The sequence below is a fragment of the Oryctolagus cuniculus genome, chromosome 14 (assembly GCF_964237555.1).
Source record: "Oryctolagus cuniculus chromosome 14, mOryCun1.1, whole genome shotgun sequence".
NCBI classification, from domain to species: domain Eukaryota; kingdom Metazoa; phylum Chordata; class Mammalia; order Lagomorpha; family Leporidae; genus Oryctolagus; species Oryctolagus cuniculus.
Genome location: NC_091445.1, coordinates 62,681,438 through 62,708,498, shown reverse-complemented (window position 1 = coordinate 62,708,498; position 27,061 = coordinate 62,681,438). Strand labels below are relative to the sequence as shown.

At 42.0% G+C, this 27,061-nt stretch overlaps 1 protein-coding gene across 7 annotated transcripts in view; it reads left to right on the top strand.

Annotated features, from left to right (window-relative positions):
* Window positions 1-27,061, top strand: part of CPLANE1 (ciliogenesis and planar polarity effector complex subunit 1) — a 133,848-nt gene that overhangs the window by 22,280 nt on the left and 84,507 nt on the right. For all 7 annotated transcript variants that reach the window (XM_051853812.2, XM_070056644.1, XM_070056646.1 and 4 more), the window contains exons 13-24: window positions 2,479-2,687; window positions 3,589-3,669; window positions 4,621-4,785; window positions 6,159-6,332; window positions 6,981-7,209; window positions 8,948-9,087; window positions 14,822-15,039; window positions 16,450-16,614; window positions 19,487-19,625; window positions 24,190-24,299; window positions 24,453-24,611; window positions 26,602-26,710. In XM_051853812.2, the coding sequence (XP_051709772.2) occupies window positions 2,479-2,687; window positions 3,589-3,669; window positions 4,621-4,785; window positions 6,159-6,332; window positions 6,981-7,209; window positions 8,948-9,087; window positions 14,822-15,039; window positions 16,450-16,614; window positions 19,487-19,625; window positions 24,190-24,299; window positions 24,453-24,611; window positions 26,602-26,710 (1,898 nt within the window). The remainder of the gene's footprint in view (window positions 1-2,478; window positions 2,688-3,588; window positions 3,670-4,620; window positions 4,786-6,158; window positions 6,333-6,980; window positions 7,210-8,947; window positions 9,088-14,821; window positions 15,040-16,449; window positions 16,615-19,486; window positions 19,626-24,189; window positions 24,300-24,452; window positions 24,612-26,601; window positions 26,711-27,061) is intronic.

Sequence of the window (27,061 nt, the reverse complement as noted above, 5' to 3'; positions counted from 1 at the left end):
TCTCTTTCTTTCTGTTTCCCTCCCTCTCTCTCTCCCTTCCTTCCTTCCTCCTTCTCTGAAGCTCTGCCTTTCAAAGAAAAAAAATTTATCTTTTTTTAAAAAAAAAAATGAGAACAGCATTTTCATCAGGTTTTTTTTTTTTTTTTTTTTTTTTTTTTGCTTTTTTAAAAAGACATAAAAAGGGGCTGGCACTGTGGCACAACGAGTTAAGTCATGGTGCAGGCCAGCATCCTATATGAACGCTGGTTTGAGTCCTGGCTTTTCCACTTCTGATCCAGCTCCTTGCTAATGTGCAGAAGATGGGCTAGGTGCCTGGTCCTCTGTACCCATGTGGGAAACCCAGATGAAGCTCTTGGCTTCTGGCTTTGATCTGGCCTTGCTTTGGTCATTGCAGCCATCTGGTGAATGAACCAGCGAATGGAAGTTCTCTCTTTCTCTGTCTGTCCTTCTCTCTCTCTCTAACTTTGCTTTTCAAATGCATAAATAAAGTGCTTAGGAAAATGAATTAAACTCATCAGTGTTTGAAAAAAAAAAAAAGAAAAGAGACTGGCACTGTGGCATCTCGGGTAAAACTGTTGCCTGCAGTGCTGGCATCCCATATGGGCCCTGATTGAGTCCTGGCTGCTCCACTTCTGATCCAACTCTCTGCCAAGGCCTGGGAAAACAGTAGAAGATGGCCTAAGCCCTTGAGCCCCTGTACCCGCATGGGAGACCTGGAAGAAGCTCCTGGCTTCTGATCAGCCCAGCTCCAGCTCTTGTGGCCATTTGGGGAGTGAACCAGCGGATGGCAGATTGCTCTGCCTGTGCCTCTGCCTTCCTGTAACTCTTCATTTTAAATAAAATAAATAAATCTTTAAAAATAAAGAAATTCCAGCCGGCGCCGCGGCTCACTAGGCTAATTCTCCGCCTTGTGGCGCCGGCACACCGGGTTCTAGTCCCGGTTGGGGCGCTGGATTCTGTCCCGGTCGCCCCTCTTCCAGGCCAGCTCTCTGCTGTGGCTAGGGAGTGCAGTGGAGGATGGCCCAAGTCCTTGGGCCCTGCACCCACATGGGAGACCAGGCTAAGTACCTGGCTCCTGCCATCGGATCAGCGCAGTGCGCCGGCCACAGTGCGCCGGCCGTGGCGGCCATTGGAGGGTGAACCAATGGCAAAAGGAAGACCTTTCTCTCTGTCTCTCTCTCTCACTGTCCACTCTGCCTGTCAAAAAAAAAAAAAAAAAAAAAAAAATCCGTACTGTAAAATTCGCTATTGCATAGTGTGTATTTCAGTGGATTTTATGGTGAAATCATTAGCACTAATTCCAGAACGTTTTTATCTCTGCAGAAAGAAATCCTGTTTCCGTTAGCACTCGGCATCACGGCACTATTTTTTCTTTTAAAATTTACTTATTTGGAAAGCAAAGTTACAGGGAGAAAAAGAGAGCGAGAGAGTGTGAGAGCACTTCCATTCATTGATTGAATGCATAGTTGGCCATAATGGCCAGGGCTTGTCCGGGCTGAAGCCAGGAGCATGGAACTCAATCTGGATCTCCCATGTGGGTGGCAGAGGCCCAAGTACTTGGCCGTCTCTTGATGCTTTCCCAGGCACATTAGCAGGGTACTGGATTGGAAGTGGAGCAACTGGGACTTGAACCAGCATGCGAATGGTATGCTGACATTGGAGGAGGCGGTTCAGCCTCGTGTGTAACAGTGCTGGTCCCAAAGCCCTATGGTATTTAAATAATATTTAAGGGGGCTAGCACTGTGGCATAGCGGGTAAAGCCACCGGCTGCAGTGCCAGCATTCCATATGGGCGCTGGTTCAAGTCTCATCTGCTCCACTTCCAATCCAACTCTATGCTGTGGCCTGGGAAAGCAGTGGAAGATAGCCCACGTCCTTGGGCCCCTGCACCCTCATGGGGGACCCGGAGGAAGCTCCAGCCTCCTGGCTTCTGATCAGTGCAGCTCTGACTGTTGTGGCCAGTTGGAGAGTGAACCAGCCGATGGAAGTTTCTCCTCTCCTTTCTCTCTCTCTCTCTCTGCCTCTGCCTCTGCCTCTCCTTCTCTCTCTGTGTATCTCTTTCAAATAAATAAGTAAATAAATATTTAAGTGCTTGTTTTAAAATACCATTTTGTAGCTGGTAAATATATAAAATTTTTGTTAAGATATTTTAGCATTTTTGTCAAATTTTATGCAACATACACACATATATATGTATATATATTTGGTTTTGGGCAATTTATGATGTTATTCAAAGATTTTGGTTAAGTGCTATTGAAAAATTACCCCCAGGTGCATGAATCATTTATAAAGTTTTATTTTTATATGTGTTACACATTGTTTGACCATTGGACTTGGTACTGTATTTAAATCTGATCTGTTTCTGTACACATTACCTCCCATATAATAGGCTCCTATTTTGCTTGTCCAAAAGACAGGCTAAGAAGGGGGCTAAACGAGTCTGAATGTGGTTTTAAAGACTACCTTATTTTGTTTGCAGATTGATTGTTCTCTGGAGATTGTTGTACCAAAAAACTCTATGGTATCAAACACAGTTAGGTCGAAGAGTTCCAGAAGGTTACATACAGTTCACTGAAAAGATGGCACACGAAGCATCTACTGTCAAGTTCTTGTTGTGTCATATACAGGCCAACTTACAGACTGCTGGAGACTGCTTGAACCAAACCTTAGAACTGAAACCTATCAATGGTCAGTATCTTTGTTTTTTTTCTTTTTTAAGATTTATTTATTGGCCAGCGCCGTGGCTCACTTGGCTAATCCTCCGCCTGTGGCGTCGGCACCCTGGGTTCTGGTCCCGGTTAGGGCACCGGATTCTGTCCTGGTTGCTCCTCTTCCAGTCCAGCTCTCTGCTGTGGCCTGGGAGTGCAGTGGAGGATGGCCCAAGTGCTTGGGTCCTGGTACCTGCATGTAAGACCGGGAGGAGGTGCCCTGCTGCTAGCTTCAGATCAGCGTTGTGCGCCGGCCGTAGCAGCCATTAGGGGAGTGAACCAACGGAAGGAAGACCTTTCTCTCTGTCTCTCTCTCAGTGTCTATAACTCTGTCAAATAAAAAAAAAAGAGATTTATTTATTTACTTGTAGGGCAGAGTGACACACATATACACACACGTGCGTACACACTCATACATCCTCATAGACACGTACAGATTTTCATCCGTTGGTTCACTCTCCAAATGGCTGCAACAGCTGAGCCTGTTCCAGGCTGAAATCAGGAGCTCAGAACTCCATCCAGGTCTCCTATGTAGGTAGCAGGAACTCAAGGGCCACCATCCTCTGCTTTCCCAGGCCCATTAGCAGGGAGCTGGATCTGAAGCGGAACAGCTGGGACTCGAACTGGTGCTCTAATATGCGATGCCAGCACTGTAGACAGCTGCTTACCTTGCTGCACCACAAAGCTAGCCCCCTCAGTATATTATAAACAATTTCTGTTTCTACAAATAAGTGAAATAGTTAACCAGGCTTTTATTTTTTTAATTGCTTGCAGTTTGCTTTTCAAAAATAATTTTTGGCTGAGATGTGTCCACTGAATTTTAAAACAAAGTTCCATAAAGCAATGTAAATATGACTGATTTTTGGTTAAAAACTTTCTAGGAGAAGAGTGTTTCCTGTTAGGCTCATATGAAGAGTCTGTTGAGTTGTGGAAGCAGGCGCTACAAGAAACTCAAGAGAAAGGTACTGGAGTGATGATAATGCTACATGGCAGTGATTTTGCTGGGAACATATTTTAATTTGCTTCAGAGCTTAAAAATAATTCCAACTTTTACAATGCTCGCAATATTTTAATGCCCAAATAGAGTACAAATTATATAGGCAACTGGACTATCAGAAATGCTTATTTGAAATTAGTCTTGAAATCTGTAGTACCAAGAATATTTGCAGGGATCTCTGGATAAGTCTCATGTCATTTGGTTAATGTTGAAACTTGTGTGGTTGATTATTGTTGGGGGGAAAAATGAGATTTAGATCCTAAATACAAGATTCTTTTTTTTTTCCAAGATTTATTTTATTTATTTGAAAGAGTTACAGAGAAATGTAGAGACAGAGAGAAAGAGGTCTTCCATCCGCTGGTTCACTCCCCAGATGGCCACAACGGCCAGACCTGCGCCGATCTGAAGCCAAGAGCCAGGAGTTTCTTCTGGGTCTCCCATGCGAGTGCAGGGGCCCAAGGACTTGGACCATCTTCCACTGCTTTCCAGGCCATAGCAGAGAGCTGGATCGAACTGGTTTCCATGTGGGATGCTGGAGCTTTAGGCCAGGGCATTAACCCGCTGTGCCACAGTGCCGGCTCCTACATAGCGTTTTTTGATAAGGACAATTCAGTAAGATAATAGGACTGAGCATGCAGCTGAAATGAGAGAAATTCTCAGATGGTGACTCTGGAGCTAACCCCTACCGGCAGCTATTGAATGGTCAAATTTGGCCAATGACTGCATTTGCTACTGCTGTGGCTTCGTATGCTTTATTCATTCATCTACTTAACCAGTATCTATTTATTTATTTTGAGAGGTAGAAAAAGATTTCTCATCCAGTATTAAGGGTTTTTACAAGTTGCACACTCCTCTCTGATGAGTAGTAGACTAAGAGCATTTCCTTGCCAATGTGCTTAATTATTTGCCATTGCAGGAGGAAGAAGGACATGTTTTCTTCAGACACGCTATTATCTTTCTCTCTTATACTGCTACCTCTATAGTTATAATTTAAATGATGCTCAAGGATTATGCGATCTGCTAGTAAGGGAAATACTGAGATGGTCCCAACTACCTGTAAAAGAACATGAAGATTGTCCAGGTACGCCTTTTTTTTTTTTTTTTAAAGATTTATTTTTATTTATTTGAAGGAGTTACAGAGAGAGGTAGAGACAGAGAGAGAGAGGTCTTCCATCCGCTTGTTCATTCCCCAGATGGCTGCAACAGCTAGAGCTGAGCTGATCCGAAGCCAGGAGCCAGGAGCCTCTTCGGGATCTCCCACATGGGTGCAGGGGCCCAAGCACTTGGGCCATCTTCTACTGCTTTCCCAGGCCACAGTAGAGAGCTGAATCAGAAGTGGAACAGCTAGAACTAGAACTGGCACCCATATGGGATGCCAGTGCTTCAGGCCAGGGTGTTAACCCGCTGTGTCACAACGCCAGCCCCAATTTATTTTATTTATTTGAAAGACAGTTACAGAGAAAGGTAGAGATAGAGAGATAGGTCTTCCATCTGCTGGTTCACTCCCCAGATGGCCACAATGGGCTGGAGCTTGGCTGGAGCTGCACTAATCCGAAGCCAGGAGCCAGGAACTTCCTCTGAGTCTCCCACGTGGGTTCAGGGGCCCAAGAACTTAGGCCATCTACTGTTTCCCAGGCCCTAGCAGAGAGCTGGATTGGGAGAGGAGCAGCTGGGACTCGAACTGGCACCTATATGGGATACGGGCACTGTAGGCGGCAGTTTTACCAGCGCCAGCTCCCCCCCCTTTTTTTTTTTTAAATTGACTACTCTGTACCAAGCCTTATGCCAGGTACTTTAGCAGATATAAACGTCTTCTACTGCCTTTCCAGGCACATTAGAAAGCTGGATCAGAAGCTGAGCAGCCAGGATTTGGATGTAAACTCTTTTTTTTTTTTTTTTTTTAAGATTTATTTATTTATTTGAAAGGAAGAGTTGTTTCAGAGAGGCAGAGGCAGAGAGAGGGAGCGATCTTCCATCTGCTGTTTCACTGAAACAATGCTGCAATGCTGCAGCTGTGTCAAGCTGAAACCAGGGGCCAGGAGCTTCTTCCAGGTCTCTCTCGCGGTTGCAGGGGCCCAAGCACTTGGGCCATCTTCCACTGCTTTTCCAGGTTATAGCAGAGAGCTGGAACAGAAGTGGAGCAGCCGAGACTTGAACCAGCTCATATGGGATGCCAGCTCTGCAGGTAGCTTTTCCTGCTGTGCTACAGCACCGGCCTTGAACCTGCACTCTTATATGGATGGGATGCTGGTACAACTCCAGGGCCTATAGGTTAATTGTTTTCATTTTTACTGTCTGCAGGAAGTATGGCTACAGTTTAGCTGTTCTAGGCCTTAGGTGTGCATCTCAGAAGAAGCATTTTTATTATCACTTTCTTTTTGTATGATGTTGGGACCTTAGATGTGACTACTTTGTGTCGGTTTAATCAGAACCTCCTTTGACTGTGTTCCTTAGTTCCTGAGACGTCTCACTCTGAGTTTGGAATGGCTGGGTGCGTCCATCCGGAGGCAGCAGTCAGAGTTGTCCAGGCCATGGCTCGCTTCATGACTGCCTATTTCACCAATCAGCTGCTTTGCATTTTGCCACCTCACAATGTGAATATTCTTCCTCCACTGCATGTGAAAACAGGTAATGTGGTCAAGAAACGATTTTCTCTTTGCACTTTTTTTTAAGTTTCTGCATTTTATTGATCCTGTCATGAAAAATTTGCCCACTGCCTGAAAATAAAGTTGTTGCAGAATCTTGCTTTTCCCCAGCAGGAACATTGGCCTTCAAAACACTCCATCCTGTTCTTGGGCTCCTTTCACAATTTTCTTGAGGTGCTTTCCTTCTCATACGAACCAGTTCTTGTAAATCTGTGCTTGGATTTTCTTTGTGTAGTTCTAGGACTTGTAAATCCTGCCAAAGCCACTTGGGTTGCCATCACCAGAATGGATTCTGTTTTGACTCTGTTTCTGAATTTCTTTCTGAAGCATTGTTGCCTTCCGGGGTGGAGGATGTCAGTGACATGTCTTTCGTCAAGCACTTGTTTGGTCACGACCTTCCTGGACCATAAGGTTACAGGGTGTTTACAAAAAAGCTCATCAGTGCTTACAAAAAAAGTAAAAATGGTGTAGCACATGTGTACTTTATTGTAGCCCACTTTATAGGTATACCTTGCTGTAGCTTTGTGTGGAAAATAATAGTGGAAGAGATAAATATACTCTTGTAAGGAGGCATGAGTTTGGATACACGAGTTGTAAGTAGAATATCCATTTTTTTTTAATTTACTCACAGATCAGTCCCTTCGGCTTATTCCTCTGCAACACTCTAAGGTGGCAAGTGCTGTTAGAGATCAGAATCTCTCCAATGTGTGGACTGTTGAATATGCCCTTGAATTACTATTTATTGGTGGCCTGATTCCAGAGGCAGTATGGTTGGCACATAAACTTGGAGACTGGAAGACATCTGTGTCAATTGGTGTGGCTTTCCAATTTTTCTGTAAACGTGATAGCAGTTTCAAGAGGTGTGTATTTTTAGGGAAACATGCAATATGATATTCACCTAAAGATGTGTTATGTATCTTTTATTTTGGTATTAATATGTTAAATGGAATCCTTAGGTCAGCATTGTCCAATAGAACTTTCTTTTTTGAAAAGATTTATTTATTTATTTGAAAGGCAGAGTTAGAGAGGCAGAGGCAGAGAGAGAGAGATCTTCTATTTGCTGGTTCACTCCTCAGATGGCTGTAACAGCCAGAGCTGAGCCAATCCAAAGCCAGGAGCCAGGAGCTTCTTCCGAAGTCTCCCACATGGGTGCAGGACCCCAAGGACTTGGACCATCCTCTAGTGCTTTCCCAGGCCATAGCAGAGAGCTAGATTGGAAGTGGAGCAGCCGGGACTTTAACCGACACCCATATGGCATGCCAGCGTGGCAGGCAGAGACCCAGTCCACTGTGCCACAATGCCGGCCCCATCAACTGCTTAATTTCAGATCCAGCTCCCTGCTAATGTACCTGGGAAAGCAGCAGAAGATGCCCCAACACATGGGAGACCAGGAAAAAGCTGCTGGCTCCTGGCTTCATTCTGAAACAGCCATGGTCGTTGTGGCCATCTGGGGAGTAAACCAGCAACAGATGGGGGATCTCTCTCTCTGTCACTCCCTCTTACTCTCTGTAACTCTGACTTTCAAATAAATAAAAGTAAATCTTCAAAAAACAATTCTAAGAAAAAGAGCTTATAGTGAGTGGAGTGTTTATTTCATAATAGGATTTGAGTTTTAAAATAAATTAAACTTATCTATGATTTTAACTTTTTGAATGCTGTGGCACTGTTGTATCTTTTCTATATTTTTCAATTTGAGTCTTTTTTATTTTAAAGATTTGTTTATTTGAAAGAGTTATACAGAGAGAGAAGGAGAAGCAGAGAGAGAGGTGTCTTATTTCCGCTGGTTCACTCCCCAATTGGCTGCAACGGCGGCCAGAGCTTTGCCGATTCAAAGCCAGGAGCCAGGAGGTTCTTCTGGGTCTCTCCTGCGGGAGCAGGGATCCAAGGACTTGGGCCATCTTGTACTGTTTTCCCAGGCCACAGCAGAGAACTGGATTGGGAGTAGAGCAGCTGGGACTCAAACTGGTGCCCATATGCGATGCTGGCATTGCAGGTGGCAGCTTTACCTCCTAAGTCACAGCGCTGGCCCACCTTTTTTTTTTTTTTTTAAATTAACTGCTCTGTACCAAGCCTTATGCCAGGTACTTTAGCAGATATAAGCGTGTCACTATACCTAAGACACGTAAGCTTTATAATAGAGAAAATAGGAGAAACCATTATAATAATTTAATAATATGGTAAGAAAAGTGCCAGTGGTCTGGTGAGGAGTGTGATAATACCAACTAAGGGGAAATGCGGGAAATATTTTATGTAGTAAATGTCATTTGAGGTGGCATGGAACCCAGATAGGCTCTTGACAAATTGAGTAATGAATGAGAGAGAAAACATTCCAAGCTTGAGCAAAGGCATCTCGCGAAAAACAAGTTTTGGTTTGTTTGACTAGCATGTGCATGTAATACAGAAGGAAAAATGAATGGAGAAATGTATAGGCTCTTAACTGTGGGGAGTATTCATAGAGAATTTACTCAAATTTTTATTTTCAAAACAAAGGATAAAGTGAATTCCATTGTTTCTTGAAATTTCATGATTAGTACTTGTGTGAAATCTTTGATTTTCTCAATATTTGGTTTCATTTCTTTTGATATGATATTCTTTCAGGTCTAAAAAAAAGGGTCTGAATCTCCCATTAAATATGGCTCCAGCACAGATTTTCCAGGAAAAATTGCAATGTTTTTTGGGTCAGCCAGCCTCTGTGGAAACAAGAGACAAAATCCGCTTAAAATGTAAACAGTTTACAGGTGTGTTATCTATATAAGATCTGATACATTTATCAGGTTAAAATAAACCCTGTGATAGTTTTCAAAAAAAGTTTGTACATATCTATAAATACATTAGCACTTCGAAATAAGCTTACCAAAAATAAAGTATGATATTTATACTTAATCATAGGAGCATTCAAAATTGATGGCAGCTCATAATGTGAGAGTTAGTAACTGAATGATTTCCTTACTTTCTATATATAATATTATACTAATTGTATTTTGCTACATTTGGATCATTTTCTTTTGTAGACATAGGATCATGGAATCCTGGAATGGTACTTGAAGTGATTTAGTTCAACTCTTACCTACTGCATAAATGATAGTTTTTTTTTTTAACTTTAAAAATTCAAAGTGGTGTTATAAAATTTAAGAAAAAACCAGCATTGCATATTTTATAAATATTTTCCCAGATGTATCAAAAATTTATCTGTTTTACAGAAGACAAAACATTAAATCAATTGTGTGCAGACGTGTATATTTGATGGTAAAACAAGGATAACTCTGGGGACTTTGTGTGTGTATGTGTGTTTAAAGGCTTGTTTGTTTATTTGAAAGAGTGACGGGATGTAGTGGGGAGAGAGGGAGGGAGAAAGAGAGAGAGATCTTCCATCTTCTGTTTTAAAGGCTCAAGAATTCCATCCAGGTCTCCCATGGGAGTGGCAGGAACCCAGGGACTTGGCCCATCATCATCTGCTACCTTCCCAGGCATGTTAGCAGGAAGGTGGATCAGAAGCAGAGTAGTCGGGACTTGAACTGGTCCTCCCATGGTGGTTTAACCAGGCTCCTACACTTGTGTTTTTATTAAAGCTTGACTTCATTAAAGAGTGAGACTTCTTCCTGTAGATTTCTAAAAGTTACAAACTTTTTTTTAAAAAGAACATACTTATTTTTTTTTTATGGTTTTTTTTTTTTTTTTTTTTTTTTGACAGGCAGAGTGGACAGTGAGAGAGAGAGACAGAGAGAAAGGTCTTCCTTTGCCGTTGGTTCACCCTCCAATGGCCGGCGCGGCCGGCACACTGCGGCCGGCGCACTGCGGCCGGCGCACCGCGCTGATCCGTTGGCAGGAGCCAGGAGCCAGGTGCTTTTCCTGGTCTCCCATGGGGTGCAGGGCCCAAGCACCTGGGCCGTCCTCCACTGCACTCCCTGGCCACAGCAGAGAGCTGGCCTGGAAGAGGGGCAACCGGGACAGAATCCGGCGCCCCGACCGGGACTAGAGCCCGGTGTGCCGGCGCTGCTAGGCGGAGGATTGCCTAGTGAGCCGCGGCGCCGGCTAAAAAGAACATACTTGTTTTTTAATTAGAGATATAAACAGAGAGATCCCATTCACTGGCTCATTCTCCAGTTGCCTGTAAAGATCAGGGCTGGCCCTGGGTAGAGGGAACCCAGTTACCAAAGCTATTACTGCTGTCTCTCAGGGTGAAAGTGAAGTTAGGAGTCAGAGCTTGACACTGAACCCAGGCGTGGGGCTGAGTATCCCAACCAGCATCTTACTCACTAGGCTAAAGGCTCTCTCTCCTTTTAAAAGTTTTTTCTTAATTTAAATTATTTTTAATTTTTTAATTTAAACTTTGAGAGAATATCTAATTCTTGGAAATCTGACTATAAACATTTATTTGATAATTTTCTGTGCAGTTCTCTCTTATTTTTCAGTTAATAAGACATTACTACATAAAATTTGGATTAAAAAAAAAAAAAGAATAGGAAAATACCACCAATCTGAACTTCCAGTTCGAATAATATGTTGTTCTAGATGACCTGGAAACTCTCCTACAATAAATATGTAGATACAAAGTGCTTCTAGATAAAATATATCAATATAAAGGCCAAATTTTAAAGAAAGTAAGGGAAGTTGCCAGAGAACAAAGAGCAAATAAAAATTCAGGTTTCTAGTATGTGATAAAATAAATAACAGTATAAGTCCACCCAAAGATCCATACATTAATGTTCATAGCAGCTTGTTTTTTTTTTTTTTTTTTTTTGGATGATACACTTTATTTTTTTAGAAAGCTTTTATTTAATAAATATAAATTTTATTTTATAGGTACAGCGTTTGGAATATAGTAGTTCTTTCCCCCATACCTGCCCTCCCATCCCTACTGTTCCCCCCCCACTCACTCTCCCATCCCATTCTTCATTAAGATTCATTTTTAATTACCTTTATATACAGAAGATCAACTCTATAGTAAGTAAATATTTCAACACTTTACACCCACACAGACACTAAGTATAAAGTACTTATACAGCAAGTATAAAGTACTGTTTAAAGACAAGTTTTTCTGTTAATTCTCATTGTACAGCTCATTAAGGTCAGAGGTCCTACATGGGGAGCAAGTGCACAATGACTCCTGTTTTTAACAATTGACACTCTTTTTTTTATGACATCAGTGATCACCCGAGGCTCTTGTCATGAGCTGCCAAGGCTATGGAAGCCTTTTGAATCCACAAACTTCATCATTATTTAGACTGGGCCATAAGCAAAGTGGAAGTTCTCTCCTCCCTACAGAGAAAAGTGCACTCTTCTTAGATGGTCCCTTTTTACCACTGGTATCTCACTCACAGAGATCCTTCATGTAGGATATTTTTTGCCACAGTGTTTTGGCTTTCCATGCCTGAGATGCTGTCATGGGCTTTTTAGCCACATCCAAATGCCTTAAGGGCTGATTCTGAGGCCAGCGCATAGCAGCTTTTTTTAATAACCAAAACTTAGAAGCACCCCAGCTGTCCATCACCTAGTGAATTGCATAAACATGTGCAATATTCCCATAAAAATCCACAGTAAATAATAAAGGGGAGAGAAAAGGATAACATGTGATAACATAGATGAATTGCAGAATTGTGATGTTAATGAAAGAAATAGGAACAAAGACCACCGCTGTATGAGTCAATTTATGTGGAATTCTATGAAAACAAAGCTAGGGGAAGAGGAAGACACTTCAGTGCTTTCTTGGGAGTAAGGGGGCATTGACTACAGAGATACATAAAAAACTTTTGTAGTGATTGAAATGTTCTTACAGTCCTTTATAGATTTGTCAGTTTATTGAGCTATATAATTGGACAAGTGTGAATTTTGTTGTATGTAAATTATGCTTCGGAAAACCTGGTTTAAAAACAAAAAATTGGGAGCAGTTGTTTAGCACAGTGGTTGAGTCACCGCTTGGGACACCCGTATCCCCTAACAGAGTGCCTGGTTCAAGACCTGACTTCCCTATTTCTGATCAGCAGTGATGGTTTCAAGTGCTTGGGTCTCTGCCACCCATGTGGGAGACCTGAATTGACTTACAGACTCGTGGCTTTACTCTGGCGAAACCCTGCCTATTATGAGCATTTTGGGCAGTGAAGCAGCAATGAAAGATTCCTTTCTGTCTTTCAAATAAAAATAAAAAACAGACCCCTCAGAACTCAGCAGATGAGCAGAGGTGTGACATAATTGGAAAATAAACTTAAAAAAAAAAACTCAATAGGTGGTTAAAATTATTATTAGATTAGCTGGCCCAGTGGGTTAAGTTGCTGTCTGCAGGACTGGCATCCCATATGGATGTCATTCACATCCTGGCTGTTCCACTTCTGAGGAGCCTGGGAAAGCAGCAACAGATGGCTCAAGTCCTTGGCCCCCGCATCCATGTGAGAGACCAGGAGGAAGCCTGTGGCTCCTGGCTTCTGCCTGGCTCTGCCCTGGCCGTTGCTGCCATTTAGGGAGTGAACCAGTGGATGGCAGACCTCTCTCTCCTTGTCTCCTTTTCTCTGTGTAACTCTGCCTTTCAAATAAATAAACAAATCTTGTAAATAAAAAAAGACCAGCATAAGAGTAAATTAATAAACTGTAAGATTAATCTGAGGGACTGGTGCTGTGACGCAGTGGGTTAAAGCCCTGGCCTGCAGTGCCAGCATCCCATATGGATGCCGGTTTGAGTCTGTGCCACTTCCAATCCAGGTCTCTGCTGTGGCCTGGGAAAGCAGTAGAAGATGGCCCAAGCCCTTGGGCCCCTGCACCCTAATTGGAGACCCAGAGGAAGCTCCTGGCTCCTGATCGGCTCAGCTCTGGCTGTTGCAATCATTTGCCGAGTGAACCAGCGAGTGGAAGACCTTTCTCTCTGGCTCTAACTCTCTCTGTAACTGTCTTTCAAATAAATAAATCTTTAAGAAAAAGATTAATTTGAGATTACATATATTAAAAAACAGATAATGGGGCCAGCGCCGCGGCTCACTAGGCTAATCCTCCGCCTAGCGGCGCCGGCACACTGGGTTCTAGTCCCAGTCGGGGCGCCGGATTCTGTCCCGGTTGCCCCTCTTCCAGGCCAGCCCTCTGCTGTGGCCAGGGAGTGCAGTGGAGGATGGCCCAGGTGGTTGGGCCCTGCACCCCATGGGAGACCAGGAAAAGCACCTGGCTCCTGGCTCCTGCCATCGGATCAGCGCGGTGCGCCGGCCGCAGCGCGCCGGCCGCGGCGGCCATTGGAGGGTGAACCAATGGCAAAGGAAGACCTTTCTCTCTGTCTCTCTCTCTCACTGTCCACTCTGCCTGTCAAAACAAACAAACAAACAAACAAAAAACAGATAATGTAGGTAGACAGATAGATAGATAAGGAGTTGGAAAAGCTTTGTAGCATATAAAAGAGAGAGAGAGCATAGGAATCCCAGTACTGTTTACCAACTTCTGGAGAGTGGCTACCTCTGGCTGGGAGAGGGAGTGGAATGTAATTAGTCCTTGAGATTTCAACTATATTTGTAGCATTTTCGTATAAAGAATATAAAGTGAATGTTATCACCAGACAAGGATGAGAAGTCAGTACATGAGTGTTTGTCGTATTATATCTATATTTTGCAGTATGTTTAAAACGTTTGTAATAGACAAAGCCTGAAGCCTCCAGTTTTGCTGCCTACGTTTCCTTGTGTTCTGCTTCTGGGACATGTCCACATATATATAGATATTTTATATGGCTGAAGCCATATTTTACATAGGATCATTTTGCATTTTTCTATTTTTTAGCTTCTTAAATAAATTTTACTAATTTTTATCATTATAAAACTATGATAGACAATTAAGAAAAAGAAACATGGGATGGATGTATAGCCTAAAGACTATGATGCCTGTGTTCTTGGTTGCAGTGTCTGAGTTTAGTACCTGGTTCTGCCTCTGGCTCTTCCTATTCTTCCTCCTCTGCTTCCAACTAGTGGAGATACTGGGAGGCAGCAGTGATGACTCAAGTGACTGAGTTCTTAGCATCCACGTGGGAGACCTGGGTTGAGCTCCCAGGTGCCCGTTTGGTTTGGCCCAGCCCTGGCCATTATTTAGGTAGTTTACCATCATACGTAGCACTCTGTCTTTATACTACTCAAATACATTAATTTTAAACAAAAGGAAAAAAAAAGTTACTCGCCCATGGTCTTCAAATAATGTCTATTTTGGTGTCTTTCTTGACATTGTTTTTCCTATTAATATCTTTTCAAGTATTTTTTTAACAGTGTTACATGCCAAGAATGTCTTTCTTGTGTAATTGTTAAATCTTAAGTAATTCTGGAAAGAAAAAGTCTTATGCTGTGGTTTTCTATAATTGTAGAGTAACAGTATAGTTCATAAATTTCTGTTAAGTTTGGATGTTTTGCATATCAGCAAATATGTTTGTTCTAGACTGTTAGCTTTCTCAGATTTGAAATTTTATCTTACAAAATGAGAGTTTCAGTGTAAATGTTAACCAAATTTTGTGTTCAATAGATCCCATTGAAGAGGAAGATGCAAACCTGCTATTTGGTTCGGTGCAGGAAGTACTGAAAGCATCAGTTATGGCTGATGCAGATATTCTTTCGGAGTCATTTCAGCTTCTGATGGACTCTGCCAAGGACTTCAGTAGGAGGCTGTGGGGGTTGGTTCCAGTCGGCTTGTATCTTCCAGCTCCGCCGTTGTACTGTCCCCAGCCAGCTGTTCTTAGTGAAGTAAGCGTAGTCTACTCTTTTCATTCATTTGAAGTGAGCTTTGTCCAATCTTTAAAATAAACTTGTATATTATCAGGGAATGTATTAAACTGGTGTTTACTTTTTTTTCCTCTTTAAAATGCAGATGATAATAGTATAGGTTGAATATCCCTTATGTGTATTGCTTGGGGCCAGAAGTCTCTTTTGGGTTTGGAAGTTTTCAGATTTTGGAATACTTGCATAAACATATAATGAGGTATCATGGGAATGAGTCTGTATTTACCTTATTTGCATATATTAAAGGTGATATTATATAGTATTTAAAAAATTTATTTATTTGCAAGGAGAGTGACAGGGAGGGAGAGACAGAGCATTTCCATGTGCTGATTCACTCCCTAAATGGCCACAGTATTCAGGGCTGGGCCAGGCCAAAGCCAGGAGCCCATTCTGGTGTCTTGCATAGGTGGCAAGGAGCCCAGGTACTTGTACTATCTCTCACCACCTTCCCAGGCACATTAACAGGGAGCTGATCAGAAGCAGAGCAGCTGGGACTCGAGCTAACACTCTAGATTTGGGATGCCAGTGTAGCAGGCAGCCACTTAACCTGCTGTGCCACAATGCCAGCCGGTATACAGTATTTTTAATAATTTCATGGAATTAAATTTTCCAGTTGGATTATGTTGGTACTCAGAAAGTTTTGGATTCTGGAACATTTCAGATTGGAGATATTCTACCTGTGCCTTTCAAGGCATTTTTGTGAAGCTTCAGTGAGAAATGCTGTTAAAGCTTCTAGTTCAGGAACTGGGTGGGATACGTGGTAAGCATTCAATAAATGTTATGAATGTTAATTATAGTGATGTAGCACAATAAAGAAGTTTCTCACTAATTTTTAAAGGCTGGGCATTTTTTTTTTTAGGATAAGAATGAAATAACAAATGTCAGAATTAGAAGTCGTGTTTTTCCATCTTTTACTTACTTCATTGTCTCCCTTTTTTGAAAGACTTATTTTGATTTTGCTTTGATCAGAAATCTTATTTTTTTTTCTGCTGGATTATTTAATATAATTGTCTTGTAAATAGCAATACTGTATTCCTCTCCAGAACTTTGCCTTGGCTGAGGAAGGGAACACATTTTGCTTAAGAGAAGCTCTGTAACGTTTTACCAGTGGAGTCAAGAGTACTGGGCTTACCTGTTATAGAGTAAGACTTGGGACTAAGGTTAGCTTGGGACTGTACATTGTTTGAAGGGAGAGAGAACTTTAGAAATAGCTATGGTTGGGATCTCATAGCCTGTGCCTCAAAATTGCCTTTATAAATCTCCAGGAGCATTCTAGTTTGAGAAGCCCTAAATATCAATAACCTATCTGTATTTTCACTTTAACATTTTACATTTTCTTATTACCAGCCACTAAACTTGTTTTATTTTCCTCAGGAAGATGGTGATGATCTTCTTCTAAAAGCTGAAAAAGATAATCGCCAAAAGGTGTCTGGCATCCTGCAGCGTGTTCTCCTACTTTTCCGAGCCGCTCACTGTTCTGTTCCTGTGGCACAGTGGTATATCTTGCAGTTGAGGTGGGCACGAAAAGTCATGCAGAAGGTACAGAAATGTCTTGGTCATTTATGTACCACGTTGGACAAGTAACGTGTACTAATTCGAGGGGTCTTCAAAATGTTCATGGAAAGCACATGTTATGAAAAATCTGTGCCTGGATTTTAAAATTGTTTTTTATCAAAAGAAACTTAAAATTCCATTTTCCACTAACTTATTGAAGTACTCTCTCTTTTTTTTTTTTTTTTTTTTTTCACTATTTATTCATTTGAGAGGCAGAGTTACAAACAGAGAGAAGGAGAGACAGAGAGGTCTTCCATCCACTGAATCACTTCCCAAATGGCTGCAATGGCCAGAGCTGGGCCTATACAAAGCCGGGAGCCAAGGACTTCCTGGTTTCCCACATGGGTGCAGGGACCCAAGCACTTGGGGCCATCCTCCACTGCTTTCCCAGGCCATTAACAGAGAGCTGGATCGGAAGTAGATCAGTTGAGACCTGAACTGGTACCCATATGGGATGCTGGTGCCACAGGTGGAGGCTTATCTTGCCATGCCACAGCACTGGCTGCAAACTACCTTCATATTTATACTATAATATTTTTAATAGTGACATTGTTCTAAGGACGCTTGCCCTATGGATCTGTGGATTTCAGGCTTATATACAGTAAGTATCCTAGGCAGAGCTAGTTCTTTGTGCTCAAGGTGAGGGCCCTGAACTTGTTCTCTGGGTCAGTCCCATCCTGTCTGGCAATAGACAGTGGCGTCTAATGGGAATAATAGTTACTCCTTCTTCCCTCACCCCACAATTAGTTGCAGTTTAAGAGACAGACAGAGAGAGACTCCGAGAGAGATCTTCCATCCACTGGTTCACTCTCCAGATGGCTGCAACAGCTGGAGCTGTGCCAATCCAAAGCCAGGAACTTCTTCTGGGTCTCCCACAAGGGTGCAGGGGTGCAAGGGTGCACATCCTCCTCTTCTTTTTTAATTGATTTATTTAAAACAGTGACAGTGAGGGACAGAGACAGCCAGAGATTTTCCCATCTCATCATTCACTCCTCAAATGTCTGCAACAACCAGGACTAGGCCAAATGAAAACCAGAACCCAGAATTCCATCTGGGTTTCCCACATGGGTGACAGGGACCCACCTTTTTTATTTTATTTAAAGATTTATTTATTTATTTGAAAGGCAGAGTTACAGAAAAGCAGAGATAGAGAGAGAGAGAGAGGTCTTCCATCCTTTGGTTCACTCCCCAGATGGCTGCAATGACTCAAGCAGCGCCAATCTGAAGCCACGAGCCTCTTCAGGTCTGGGAAAGCAGTAGAAGATGGCCGAAGTCCTTGGGCCCCTGCACCCTTGTGGGAGACCCAGAAGAAGTTCCTGTCTTTGGATTGGCGCAGCTCCAGCTGTTGCAGCCATCTGGAGAGTGAACCAGTGGATGGAAGATCTCTCTTGGAGTCTGTCTCTGTCTGTCTCTCTCTGCCTCTTTGTAACTCTACCTTCAAATAAATAAATAAATAAAAAGTTAAAAAAAAAAAAGACTCAGGTTGTTGGCATAAACCAGTTCCATGTGGCTGTAGGCCTGGGGTTCCCATTTCTTTGCTGGCTGTACCTTTCCACCTCTTGGTGGCATCCTGCTTGTAAGTCCCATTAATGTATTTGATAGGAAGTCTGTCATTAATGTACTATCAAGGAGATTTGATTAGATCAAGTCTTAAGTAGAGGGTGAGAATAGATTACAAACCTGCTGCTCATCCTTCCTGGTTTAGTCTCTCAGATTGCTCTTCTTGTATATGTAATGGCCCTCCACACTTTTTTTTTAAATTGATTTGTTAGAGAAACTGAGTAATTTATCCTGTGTCGTACTCTAGTTCGGTCATTTCCTCAGTTAAAGTTGTTTAACCTGTTCTTTCCTTTTTGTTTTCTTTAACCTGTTGATCACTCTATATTCACTGCGATAGATTTGATAAGGTTCAGATTTTCTTCAAAATGAATCCTTCACAGGTGTGGTATACTTCCCTGTTGTAGCATTTCAGGTGGTACATGGGCTTGCTTATTTCATTTTTATTGTCAGTAAGGTTAATCAGTGAGTTTGGGTTTGCCACATCTTCTGTCAAGTTCCCCATCAACCCTTAGTTTTTACTTAATTTATTGTTTTATTGATGATCCTTTCCTGGACTAATTATTTTTTCAGATGTTGCCAAATGGTTCTAATTCTGTCATTACTTTTTTAAAAATTTATATATATAGACATAAGGTTTTTTTTGACAGAGTGGATAGTGTGAGAGAGAGACAGAAAGGTCTTCCTTTTGCCGTTGGTTCACCCTCCAATGGCCGCCACAGCTGGCGCACTGCGGCCGGTGCACCGCACTGATCCGAAGGCAGGAGCCAGGTGCTTCTTCATGGTCTCCCACGTGGGTGCAGGGGCCCAAGCGCTTGGGCCATCCTCCACTGCCCTCCCGGGCCACAGCAGAGAGCTAGACTGGAAGAGGAGCAACCAGGACTAGAACCCGGCGCCCATATGGGATGTCGGTGCCTCAGGTGGAGGCTTAATCAAGTGAGCCATGGCGCCGGCCCCTAGATACTTAATTTTTAAGATTGTCTTTCTTACGCCTGTGGGAAAAGCCAGAGACAAATAGTGTTAGATTCATTTGTACAGCAAAAATGATTAACAAGATTGTAAATGATTTGTTTAAACCTTTTTTTCTCTTTTGAGATATAATTTAATACATTTCTTTAATTAGATTTGTTTATTAAGTTTTCAAGAGTACAACTAACTTCTGTGTATTTTTCTAGTGCTCAGAGGAATTGAGCTGTTTTCTATTCTGTATGGTTCTTCTTACCTGCCTTGTTCTTTATACTTTCCCTAAAACAATGTTTCATGTTACTGACAGTTAACATATTTTATTATTTACTTCCAGATTCGAATGAAAGGGTCCCTACCTTCATTGAGTCCTTTCCCTCAGTCCTTGCTTAATTACTGTAAAGGAGGAATAGCGTTCTTTAGACCAGGAGCAACTGGAGACCACAAGCTTGATGACGTTTCCACCAAAGCAATAGGTTTGTCCAAAATGATCATCTGGCTTAGAGATTAGGCCTTAATATAAATAATGATACATTTTTCATTTGACACAGGCTCAAAACTATTGACTTTGATGTAAAGTGTGTTCTATGATCTTTTTTCCTGTGTTTACTAGTAAATACTGTACTTTAACAACTGTGGATGTACAAAGGAACTTCAAAAAACCTTGAAATAAAATAAAAGTTTAGGGGCTGATGCCGTGGCTCACTTGGTTAATCCTCTGCCTGCAGTGCCGGCATCTCATATAGGCACCGGTTCTAGTCCTGGTTGCTCCTCTTCCAGTCCAGCTCTCTGCTGTGGCCTGAGAAGGCAGTGGAGGATGGCCCAAGTGCTTGGGCCCTGCACCTCCATGGGGGACCAGGAAGAAGCACGTGGCTCCTGGTTTCTGATCCGCATAGCTCCATCCACAGTGGCCATTTGGGGAGTGAACCAATGGAAAAGGAAGACCTTTCTCTCTGTCTCTCTCTCACTGTCTAACTCTATCTGTCAAATAAATATAAAAAAAAAAAAGTTTAGTTTGCAAAAAGTTTTTAAAAATGCATGCATAATTTTTCAGTAATATACCTTATCCGTGAAGGTTTCTCTTAGGCATTTTTTCAAAAATTTTGTACCAAAATATTTATGTTTTGTATAAGTTCATTTTCCATGAACTTTTTGAAGTACTTTCATATATTTATTATGTGTGTGCTATTATATGTGTTTCTATTTTTATAGAAAACAAACTATAACACCTATGATATTGTCATTTTTTCGTTAGTTAAATTTGGGATACGTTTTTTTTTTTAAGTTTGTTTGTTGCTGGAGCCCAGTATTGTCACATAGTGGTTAAAGCTCCTGCCTGTAATGCTGGCATCCCATGTGGGTGCTGGTTCATATCCTAGCTGCTCCACTTCTGAACCAGTTCCTTGCCAGTGGCCCAGGAAAGCAGCAGAAGATGGCTCAAGTACTTGGGCCCTAGCCTCCCATGTGGGAGACCTGGATGAAGCTCCTGGCTCCTGGCTTTGGTCTGGCCCAGCCCTGGCCACGCAGCCATCTCATGAGTGAACCAGTGAATCGATCTCTTTCTTTGTCTCTGTCCCTGTCTCTCTCTTTTTACCCTTTCACATAAATACATTTTTAAAAAGAAAAACATCAATTGGGACATTGTATATCTAGCTGAAGGGAAAAAACTGAAAAACAGTGTGATTAAAAAAACCACGAAATTTATTTATTTATTTATTTGAATGGCAGAGTGACAGAGAGGGAGAGACAGAGAAAGATATCTCCCATTTGCTGGCTCACTCCCCAAATGGTCACATCAGCCAGGACTGGGCCATGCTGAAGCCAGGGTGGCAGGGGCCCACGTACTTGGACCTTCTTGCACTACCTTTCCAGGTGCAGTAGCTGGAAAACTATTAGAAGCAGAGTATCTGGTACTCAAAACCAGTACTTCAGTATAGGATGTCAGTGTTGCAAATGGTGGCCTAACTTGCTGTATCTCAACTCTGGCTCCTATTTCCTATCTGCTAAAACGGCATGCCAAATATTATGATTCCTTAAGATTAGTGGGTAAAAAAGATGATTTATATGCCTTCACTTTACTTATTAAAATCATTTTATTCTGAAAAGTATGTGGTAGAAGGCCGGTGCCGTGGCTCACCTGGCTAATCTTCCACCTGCGGCGCAGGCACCCCGGGTTCTAGTCCCGGTTGGAGCGCCGAATTCTGTCCTGGTTTCTCCTCTTCCAGTCCAGCTCTCTGCTGTGGCCCGGGAGGGCAGTGGAGGATGGCCCAAGTGCTTGGGCCCCTGTGCCCACATGAAAGACCAGGAGGAAGCACCTGGCTCTTGGCTTTGGATCGGCACAGCGCACCGGCCGTAGCAGCTATTAGGGGGGTGAACCAATGGAAAAGGAAGACCTTTCTCTGTCTCTCTCTCACTGTCTAACTCTGCCTGTCAAAAAAAAAAAAAAAAAAAAGTGGTAGAGAACTGTCATCTGCTAATTTACTTTCCAAATTTCTACAGTGTTTGGAATTGGGTCAGGGCCAAAGCCAGAAGCCAGGAATTCATTCATTTCTTTCTTTCTTTTTATAAGATTTATTTATGTATTTGAGAGGCAGAGATATGGAGAGAAGGAGAGAGAGAGAATCTTCCATCCTCAAATGGCCACAACAGCAGGGGCTGGGCAACGCTGAAGCCGGGAGCCAGGAGCTTCTTCTAGATCTCCCACGTGGTTGCAGAGGCCCAAGTACTGTGGCCAACCTTTTTATATTTTTATTTTTTTAAAGATTTATTTTATTTACTTGGAAGACAGAGTTATAGAGAGAGGTAGAGACAGAGAGTTCTTCCATCTGCTGGTTCACTGTCCAGATGGCTGCAATGAATGGAGCTTTGCCAATCCAAAGCCAGGAGCCAGGAGCTTCTTCTGGGTCTCCCATGTGGGTGCAGGGGCCCAAGGACTTGGGCCGTCACCTACTGCTTTCCCAAGCCATTAGCAGAGAGCTGGATCAGAAGAGGAGCAGCCGAGACTAGAACTAGAGCCCATATGGGATGCCAGCGCTTCAGGCCAGGGCTTTAACCCGCTGAGCCACAGCGCTGGCCCCGGGACCATCTTAAGTGGAGCAGCTGGGACTCAAACCAGTGCTTATACGGGATGCTGGTGCTGCAGGCGGCGACTTAACCTTCTGCGCCACAGTGCCGGCTCTGGGAGCCAGGAATTCAATCCACGTCTCCCATGTGGGTGACAGGAACCCAGAACCCAATACTGGAGCCATCACACTGCCTCCCAGAGCCTGAATTGGAAGGAAACCTAAGTCAAGAGCTGGAGTTGGGTATTCAAGTTAGGTACTTCACTCTGGGAAGTGGATATCTTTTGTTTATTTGAAAGGCAGTCCCAGAGAGAGGGAGATAGAGAGAGAACTTCCATCTGCTGGTTCACTCCCAGAGCTAAGCTGGTCCAAAGACAGAATCTAGGAACTTTTTCCAGGTCTCCCATGTGGGTGCAGGGGCCCAGGATTTGGGCCATCCTACTCTCCTGCTTTCTTAGGTGCGTTAGTGGAGAAACCAGGACTTGAACTGGCATCCATTTGGGATGCCAGGTCTACAGACAGTGGCTTTACCTTCTATGCCACAGCACCAGCCCAGAGATGTGGGTATCTTTTTGAAAGGCAGAATTAGAGAGACAAAAGCAGAGGGAGAGAGGTCTTCCATCTGGTGGTTCACTCCCCAGATAGCTGCAACGGCTGGAACTGACCGATCAAGAGCCAGGAGCCAGGAGCTTCCTCTGGGTTTCCCACATGGTGCAGAAGCCAAGGACTCGGGCCCTCCTCTATTGCTTTCCCAGGCCATAGCAGAGAGCCATAGCCGAGAGCTGACTCAGAAGTGGAGCAGTCAGGATTCGAACCAGTGTCCATATAGGATGCGGGCATTGCAGCCAGTGGCCTTTCCCACTATGCCACAGTGCCGGCCCTAGATGTGGGCATCTTAATCAACATCTTGACCACTAATCCAAATGCCCATTCTGTATGCCTTTATTTTGACTGTTTATATTGAAAATTTACTATTTGTATTTCCTCTTGTAAATCATTTTCTGTTCATGGCCTAAAAGTAGATGTCATTCTACTCTTTTACATCCAATCAGAAGTTGATGGTGGGGGAGGTGGGTTGTAATATAAAAATGCCTTTAGGGGATTCTGGTAATCTCCCTGGGAGCTTATAGGATTTGTAGAAGACCTGAATTCTGCTCAGTTTCCATAATTTCAAACCGTACTTTCTGGCTCTGTAATAGTTATTTTAAAAATAAGTTAAATAGTTTCTGTAGAAACTGAAAAATCCTGACCATTTATATTAACCACACAACAGTAGAGAAGATGTGCTTTAATTGTTCATACTTAGTTATAGTAAGGAAAACCAAGATTAACAGAGTAGTGGACGCTTGCTTTGCTGGCTGAAGTGTGAGCCCTGGCATTGTGCATAGTTAAATCTTGTTGCTTTGTACAATAGAATATTGGTAGTAAGAACCTTTACTATGTCTATGCTACCACCATGAAAAGATATCCACCATACATTATGTAGAAAATTAATTGCAAAACAGCATACCTAGTATGGTTTTATATTTTTGTGTTCTTATATTGCTTTTAATTTACAAATTATTATTTGAAATAGTATTAAAAATTCAATTTGATAAATGCATGTCAATAAGTGATTTTCCTAATAAATTAACTATAGAACTGTATGTATTGGCTTTGAAAAGTATCTCCAAAGTTATAAGGCAAGTAAATGATAATAAATGCAATCATTTATTTATTTTATAAGTATGTTTTCAACATTGATATGCATGCAATATTGATATGCATGAAATTGATAAGCATGAAATATTCTAGGGTAATATGCATAAACATTGTGAAAGGTCTCTGACTTTTTATAAGGTGTTAAAATGAGAATATGTTTCTTTCATAATCAAAATGAAGACATTTATTTTAAAAAACTAAAAACCAGCAGGGGTGGAGTTGTTGTGTCGATACCACACTCATACGATGTTCTTTCCTACTTGTTTTCTTGCTTTAGGTTGCTTCAGAGAACTTTGTGCTTTGTGTTGGATGCTGCATGTCCGTGATAAGTTATCCTTTAGTTGCAGACAGTTTCAGAAAGCAAGAGAAAATGTGAAAGGAGGAAAGGTACTTACCTGCTCAAGAATAAGAAAAATGAACAAATATTACTTTGCAAATTATTACTTAATAGAAGATTTGTTTGTAACAAAGCTTTCTTTTGAAGTCATTCTGATTTATTCATCTAAACTGAAAAGGAAATGTATTTTTTCTATCTTTTAGGACCTTGAAGTGGAGTTTGATTCTTGTATGGTTGAGCACTGTCTCAATGCAGTGGACTGGGCTTATAGAATGCTGCCATTCTCTCGTTTTTTTAATATTGAGGAACTTATTCAGGATATAATTTTGAGCCTTCTTGGAGAATTGCCACCAATCAGAAAGGTAATATGATTGTAGATGAAAATAAAGTCAGAATCAGATTTTGAAAGATTTTTATTTTAATTTTTTAAGATTTATTTGAAAGGTAGAAAGACAAAAAGAGACAGAAGGAGAAATAGAGAAATCTTCCATCTACTAGTTTACTCCCCAAATGGCCACAACAGCTGAGACTGGGACAGGCCAAAGCCAGGTGCCAGGAATTCCATTTGGATCTTCCACATGGGTGGCAGGGACCAAGTACTTGGGCCATCATCTGCTGCTTTCCCAGGCACATTAGCAATGAACTGGATTGGAAGCAGAGCAGCTGGGATTGGAACAGACACTCTGAGTTAGTATGCTGGTATTGCAAGAGGAGGCTTAACCCAGTGTGTCACAACCCTGGCTCCTGATTTTTTCTTTTGTTTTAATTAAGAATGATGATGACTTTCCATATACATCTGGCTTATTTCACTTAGTTTAATCTCTAGGGTCAAAAGACATACTATTTAAATTGCACACGTGAGATTGTAAAAGTCAGACTCATGGGAGCAGATAGTAGAATGGTACTGTCCAGAGGCTAGTGGGACAGGGATATGGGAAGATGTTGGTCAGAGGATTCATTTGCAACATTCAGTTATAAGATGAATAAATTCTGGGAATCTAATTTTTAACATGGTGACTGAAGTTAGTAATACTGTATTGCGTACTTGAAATTTAGTAAGGAAAGAGGTTTTATTTGTCCTTGTCAAATATACATACCAGGGTATTTCAGAAGGTTTGTGGTAATGGAATTTATTTATTTGCTCATTTTAAGATTTATTTATTTATTTGAAAATCAGAGTTACACAGAGAGAGGAGAGGCAGACAGAGAGAGAGAGAAAGAGAGAGAGAGAGATCTTCCCATCCACTGATTCACTCCCTAATTGGCTGCAATGGCTGGAGCTGCGCCGATCTGAAGCCAGGAGCCAGGAGCTTCTTCCAAGTCTCCCATGTGGGCGCAGAGGTCCAAGGACTTGGACCATCTTCTACTGTTTTCCCAGGCCACAGCAGAGAGCTGGGTCAGAAGTGGAGCAGCTGGGTCTCAAACCAGCGCCTATATGGGACACTGGCACTTCAGGCCAGGGCGTTAACCCACTGTGCCACAGCTCCAATCCCTGGTAATGGAATTGAAAAACAAGTTTATTTTGGTACAGAAATTTTCAAGTTGTGTTCCTAAGGAATCTTCAAAATATCATAGAAAATGCAAGTTACGAAAAAAATATGTGCAGATGTACAGTTTTTTGGTACCAGAATAAACTCATCTTTTAATTCCATTTTCCATCAACTTTTGGGAGTATCCACACATATAAAATGGTAACTTTGTGTGGTGATGTATTTGTCAGTTTGACATTGGTAACCACATAATGTACAAAGGTACTTCAGAATGTTCTTAGGGCGTTTGGTCCTAGCTGTAAAGATGCGCACATCCTCCATCAGAGTACTTGGATTTGAGTCTCAGCTTCACTCTCCATTCTAGCTAGCCTCCTACTAATATGCATCCTGGGAGCAACAGGTGATGACTTGGGTCCCTGCCACCCTCCAGAGAACTCAGTTGAGTTTCTGACTCTGGGTGTTTGGGGAGTGAGCCAGCAGGTGGGAGTTCTGTGTCTGTCTCAAAAAAATAAATAAATTTTGAAAAGTGAAATTGAAAGGTGAGCTTATTTTGGTACAGAATTGTTGAAATCATGTATAGTTTTTTTTTACAATATGCCTTTTCCATGAACTTTTTGATCTTTGTGTGTGTATGAAGCTATCATGCCTTAATGTATGTAATTCTTATTTTTCAATTAAATTTGCAAGTTTACAGTTAAATGCTAAACTCCAGTCGGCAGATTCATGCTCAAGGAGAGCTTTGATCTGACATTCAAAGAATAGTAATGAATACACATTTATGTTTTGAATTAAAATAAAATGTTTGAGGAATGGAAACCAAATATATGTTGCTCATAAAACTTAAAAAATTATTTTTCTGAAGGTAGCTGAAATATTTGTGAAAGCCTTTCCCAATCCTGAGGACATAAGGGTTCCCTTAAGAGAAAAATACCATTCTCTTCAACAGAGACTCAGGCACTACGTTGTAAAAGGTATTTATTATTTGCAATTTCTCAGGTAGCTAAAGTGCTGAAGGTTCTCCTTTTGTTTTGAAAGCATTTACTTCCATTCCTTACATTCCAGTGCATTTTTGCCTTTCCAGACAGATAGGTGTATGAGAAGGTGAAAGCACTTGGCCATTGAGAAGGACTGATACTGTTGTTTTGGAACCAGACAGGGCTGAGTTCATGTCATGACTCTGTTGGTTGGTAACTGTGTGACCCTAGGCAAGTTACTCACTCTCTCTGGGTCTCATTTCCTTGTTTGTAAAATGGGCATAACATTACCTGCTTCATAATGTTTATTGAGAGGATTACATGAGGTATATAAAATGAACATATAGT